We start from the raw sequence: 5,629 nt of genomic DNA on the forward strand, positions 1-5,629 counted from the left end.
AAAGAAAAATACCAGGCCATGAATTTTCACGTGGAAGAGTGATTTATAATTAATTAACTTTAAACATTGAATAATCGATATGCACAATAGTTAGTTTTTAACTTCACAAAGATATGAGAAACGAGTAAAAGATCAAATGAGAACAAGAAGTCTACTATCAAGAGATGAATGATACCTCCTCCCCAGTATTACTTTTAGAAGGGATTTAAAACTTTAATTATGAACCTGAATCGTGAAGCGATGAATCGACTGAAATATTTCTAGAAAAAAAAGAGATGAATGATACCAGAGAGATATTGTTTATATAATTGATCAATTTATTATTATTATTATTATTATTATTAAAAATTTAAGTCTAGAATATTGGTAAAGCAATTTGTTCCGGGATAATTAACTCGGTTGGGCCCATTTAGTTATAGCCCAAAGGTTAGCCCAAGACTTTATACCCGAACTATCTGTTAGGTTATGGAACCTAAGAAGAACAGAACCGAACCAAAGAAAGAAAAAATAGAATTCAGTATCGAGATTTTTATTGAATGAATGACTAACAGGTTTCCATCAAGTTATATACAAGTTCCCACTCAACTAATGAGCCACCTACTTGACCACGTGTCCTCTAACTAACTTCCCACTACACAATTGCATGCAACAGACTACACATGTAAGCTAACCGCTTAACCCTTGTTAACTAAATGCAACTAATACAGAAGCAATTAAATGGTTTCTTCAAGCAACAAAATCAGCTAGTCTAGTAGAATGCTTTTTGTCCCTATTCGATCTTCTAAGCCTAACATTTCCCTCTCCTTCAACAATGACCTTGTCCTCAAGGTCAAGAGATGGGTAATAGTGATGCAAATCCTGTTCTTTCTCCCACGAGGAATCTTCAGGAATCGAATTTGACCATTGCACCAAAGACTCCCGTGGCAAGATACATGACGCATGCCCAAGATGGCTACTGGTACTTGAACAGGACGGTTATCAACCGTTGATGAAGGCAGTGGATTTGGCACAATTGGCAAAGGGCCCACACAAGGTTTCAATTGTGATACATGAAACACAGGATGAATTTGACTCCCTGAAGGCAATTTCAGTTCATATGCAGTGGCTCCCAACCTCCTGAGAAATTCAAAAGAACCGAAGAATCTCTTAGCAAGTTTATGGTTGGCTCTCCTCTCAACTGTCACTTGCCTATACGGTTGTAAACGGGCCCGGTCTTGATCTCCTATATTGAAGGAATGTTCTTTGTGGTGCTTATCAAACTGAACCTTCATACGGTTCTGAGCCCTTTGAAGATGGAGTTTGAGTTGAGCTAAAATCTCATTCCTCTGTTGCAGCATTGTATCAATAGCTTCTAACTTAATCATTCCCCTCGGGTAAAAGGGTATCATAATTGGAGGTTTTCCAAAAACAGCCTGATATGGAGACATGCCAATAGAGGAGTGAATGGCTGAATTGTAATGGTATTGGGCCCAACACAAGAAACTGCACCAGGAACGTGGTTGGTCAAAGAAAAATGAACGCAAGTATTGTTCAAGATACCTGTTGGTCACTTATGTTTGACCATCAGATTGTGGATGGTAGGAAGAAGTTGTCCTCAAAGTAGTACCACTTAACTTGAACAAATGGCTCCAAAATTTGCTTAAGAAAATGCGATCTCTATCAGTCAAGATAGATCGAGGAAAGCCATGGATGCGTACAACCAATTCACAGAACAGATTAGCAACTGTAAAAGCTGTATAAGAATTTGGTAATGCACCAAAATAAGCGAACTTAGATAACCTGTCAACAACAACTAGGACAGTAGTAAAGCCTTTTGATGGAGGTAGTCCACAAATGAAATCCATGGAAAGTTCCTCAAACACACCTTCTGGAATTGGGAGGGGCTGCAACAAACCTGCCACCTTAGAAGTTTCATATTTGACTTGCTGACAAATGTGACAGCTTTGGATAAATTGTTTAACATCTCTTCTCATAGAAGACCAATGGAAGGTAGCTGACAACCTCAAGTAAGTTCTTAAAACACCCGCGTGTCCTCCAACTAAAGAAGAATGGGCCTCTTGAATTAATACAGGAATTAATGATGAAGAAGAACTAAGGAGGTACTTGCCTTTGTACATGAGCACTCCCTCTCGAAGCAGCACATCAGGATCACTGTTGGGATGATCTCTCAACTTTTGGTGAATTTGCAATAATTGAGGATCATGTCAATTCTGAAGTTTGATTTCAGAAATGATGTCAAACTCAGGTTCAGATATGGAAACATGGAAGGCAGCATCCAAATCAATTACTCGGGACAAAGCATCAGCCATTATATTGGTGCTGGCTTATATTCAATGTGAAAGGAATAACCCATCAGTTTACACAAGTACTTTTGTTGCTCAACTGTATGAATAGTTTGAGTGAGAAGTTCCTTGATACTTCTATGATCTGTTCTTATTATAAATTTGGAACCCAACAAATACTGGCGCCAATGTTTCACAGCTGTGGTGATAGCATACAACTCTCTAATGTAAGTAGAAGCACTTGCTAATCTCAGGCCCAGCTTCTTGCTGAAATAAGAAATAGGGTGCTCACCTTGAAGCAACACAACACCAACACCCTGATTCGAGGCATCAGTATCCAAAACAAACATTTCTTCAAAATTTGGTAACTTCAATACAGGTGTGTGAGACATGGCCTGCTTAAGTTCCAAGAAGGCTGCATCAGCTTCTGAAGACCAATTGAACACAGCAGAACCCTTTAATAAGTTGGTTAAAGGAAGAGCCAAGAAAGCATATCCTTTGACAAATCTTCTATAGTACCCAGTGAGTCCAAGGAAACCCCTTAATTGTTTAATATTCGTAGGAATGGGCCATTGAATCATGGCTGAGATCTTCTTTGGATCAACACATACACCACTTGCATCCACCACATGCCCCAAATACTCAATGGTTGTCTGGCCAAAAGCACATTTATTGAGCATAACAAAGAACTCATATTGTTGTAGGGATTTGAGAGTCAATTCCAAATGCTGAGCATGTTCATCTATATTTTTACTGAAAACCAATATGTCATCAAAAAAGACTATAATAAATCTTCTCAAAAAAGGTTTGAAAAGATGATTCATAATAGATTGGAATGTGGCTGGGGCATTTGTTGTTAGTATATGGATGTCCTAGAGACAATCTTTTGATTAGATTAGGACATATGTAGACCTTTTATATTGTCGCAAATAAAAGCACTATTTATCCTGTTTCATATTTTTTCTCAATATTACGATTAATATTTATATGAGTAACTGGATAAATCCCATGAAATAAAATAGGTATCTCTTGAGTATCTGTGATGAGATCACGATCATGAGGATTCAAGGATACTGCATGTTTATTCCTAATTTTATGTTCCTAGTCTAGAGACACTGAGAATGGGGATCAGTGATCTCGGGTAAGACTAGCACGACTTATCTACTTGTATTTGGATGCAAGGTAAAGACCTCATGAGCTACAGATATGGAGATGTCTTAGCTAAAGTCGTGGGTGGACCTATAAGGGTATAACTCGCACTGAACAGACCCACAAAGAGACTCTATGAGGAACTCTCATAGAGAGTGTCATTAGAGTAGTCTCTTTATATTTGGGTATGTCTTTCCTAAGACCAGAAGTTATTACCTAGACTGTGTTCTAGAAGGCATGCTTTGATTGTGCGCCTCGTCTGCCTGAAACATGGAAACTCATATGTATACTGTTGGGCTTGTCCTGAAAGAACACAGGGCTAGGGTGATAAGCTAAAGGAATTCGTCAAATCTCTGTGAGAGATTAGGTTATCTGTAAATCGGAGAAATCGGGATGACATTTACAGGGACTCGGGAATCTATGCATAGTAAAAGAGATCATGAGATGATCTGCCTTTAGAGTCTGTAAATTGAAGATTCCCTATTTCGAATAAAGCTTACCCTAAACCGCAGGGGTTGATACGCTTCCTTACCCTAGGTTTTATGGGAAGGTAACCGAGACGAAAGGAAATATATACGGCAACCAAATATGTGTAATAGGATGATCCAGTCATTAATCTAACTAGTTTTGGGGCAACAAAGCATTGCTAGTGCTCTGTGTTGTCATTAGATGGGTTGTGGGCTTATTGGGCCCAAACCCATTTATGTCAGTGGCTATGTTGGACCTAATGGGTCACACACTAACACCTAATTGTCTAGATGCTTTAGCATTAAAGATATTGGGCCTAACAATTGTTATTAGCCCAAGAAGTAGTTTGGAACTCCACAGATAGGGTGGAGGGCGCATGGATCAAAGTAATGGGCTTAGATAGTCCAAGACATTACTAATTAATTTAATTAGTTAAATTAATTATCAAATGTTTAAATTTTGAATTTTGAATTTGAATTTTGAATTTTGAAATTTGAAATTTGAATTTTGAAATTTGAATTTTGATTTTGAATTTTGAATTTTGAATTTTGAATTTGAATTTTGAAATTCAAATTTTGAATTTTGAATTTGAAATTTGAAATCTGAATTTTGAATTTTGAAATTTGAATTTTGAATTTGAATTTTGAATTTTGAATTTTGAAATTTGAAATTTGAATTTGAATTTAGAATTTGAATTTGAATTTAAAATTTAAGTGTTTGAAAGTTTGAATTCAAATGTTTGAAATTTGAATTTGAATTGGCTATGAAAAGTTGTTTCATAACAAAAGGATAAGATGAGATCTTGTTGGAACATATCAGGAGGAGATCTTTTGGACATAATCCAAGGATAATGGGGTGCTGATTTTGGCTAGATTTGATCATCAAAATCAGCTCCAGAAGATACGGTCTGTTGGGAGAATATTTGAGTGAGTTGATATAAGTTTGAAATGCAATTAACTCAAATGTATATGGTCACCTTTTAGGCTATATGGGGCGCACCATATAGCTGATTATATGATGGTTCATGGTCAGATTTCTGACTAGGTTTTGAACTTAGTCTCATGAGAATATTCTGGGATGTTGTTGTCAATTTTTGAAATGCAACAACTCCACTTATTCTCTCCCCATAGGGCGCCACTTTGATCAGATTTTTGGGAGAAAAATCTGATTTGTTTTTGAAACTTAAAAAGGCTCCTCTTGTGTGCTTAAGTAGCAGTTAGTTCCTCCTTAGGTTTGTGTGAAAAAGCCAAGCCTTTCTCTACTCATCTATGCGCCCCTTGTGAGGTTTTCTCTTAGAACACTTCACTTTTCTAAACACTTTTACCTAGCCTCCTGCATCACACACTGAGCGCATAGCAAGCCTTATTGTGGTGATCAATCGGCGGCCTTACTGGAAGGAGTTCCTGTATCTAGACGCGGGTGGTGTAGATCAACGTTAGAGGGTCTGAACCCTTCAGACCTACCTTGATCATCTTGAGTTTTCACGAACAAGGTATGACATACGTCTTAAAGTATGTATCTTGATATGCATGTGTGTTCCGCTTGCGAAAAATTTTGTTTTTCCCTCACGCATGTTTCGGCCTTCAAGACCAATTCTACTTTCAAGTGGTATAAGAGGTCGGTTACTTTACCATAGACGGGTGATGGTACCTTGTTTGTGAACCTGTTTCTCACAGTTAAAATTTCTTTAAAGAGTTAAAGATTCAATTTTTATGTATGGATTATAATTT

At 37.3% G+C, this 5,629-nt stretch overlaps 1 protein-coding gene across 1 annotated transcript; it reads right to left on the reverse strand.

Moving 5' to 3' along the window:
* Positions 1-743: 743 nt before the first annotated feature.
* LOC133299870 (uncharacterized) lies at positions 744-1,427 on the reverse strand. The gene has a single exon (XM_061499366.1). It carries the CDS (start codon positions 1,425-1,427, stop codon positions 744-746), a length of 684 nt encoding a protein of 227 aa, XP_061355350.1.
* Between the last annotated feature and the right edge of the window lie 4,202 nt (positions 1,428-5,629).

Source organism: Gastrolobium bilobum, unplaced genomic scaffold, assembly GCF_033153095.1.
Source record: "Gastrolobium bilobum isolate Gb01-03AN ecotype WA unplaced genomic scaffold, APGP_CSIRO_Gbil_v1 utg172874, whole genome shotgun sequence".
In the NCBI taxonomy this organism is placed as follows: Eukaryota; Viridiplantae; Streptophyta; class Magnoliopsida; order Fabales; family Fabaceae; genus Gastrolobium; species Gastrolobium bilobum.

Excerpts from the sequence above, each read along its gene's own strand:
- LOC133299870 (XM_061499366.1), bottom strand. The coding sequence starts at position 1,427 with ATGTCTCCATATCAGGCTGTTTTTGGAAAACCTCCAATTATGATACCC.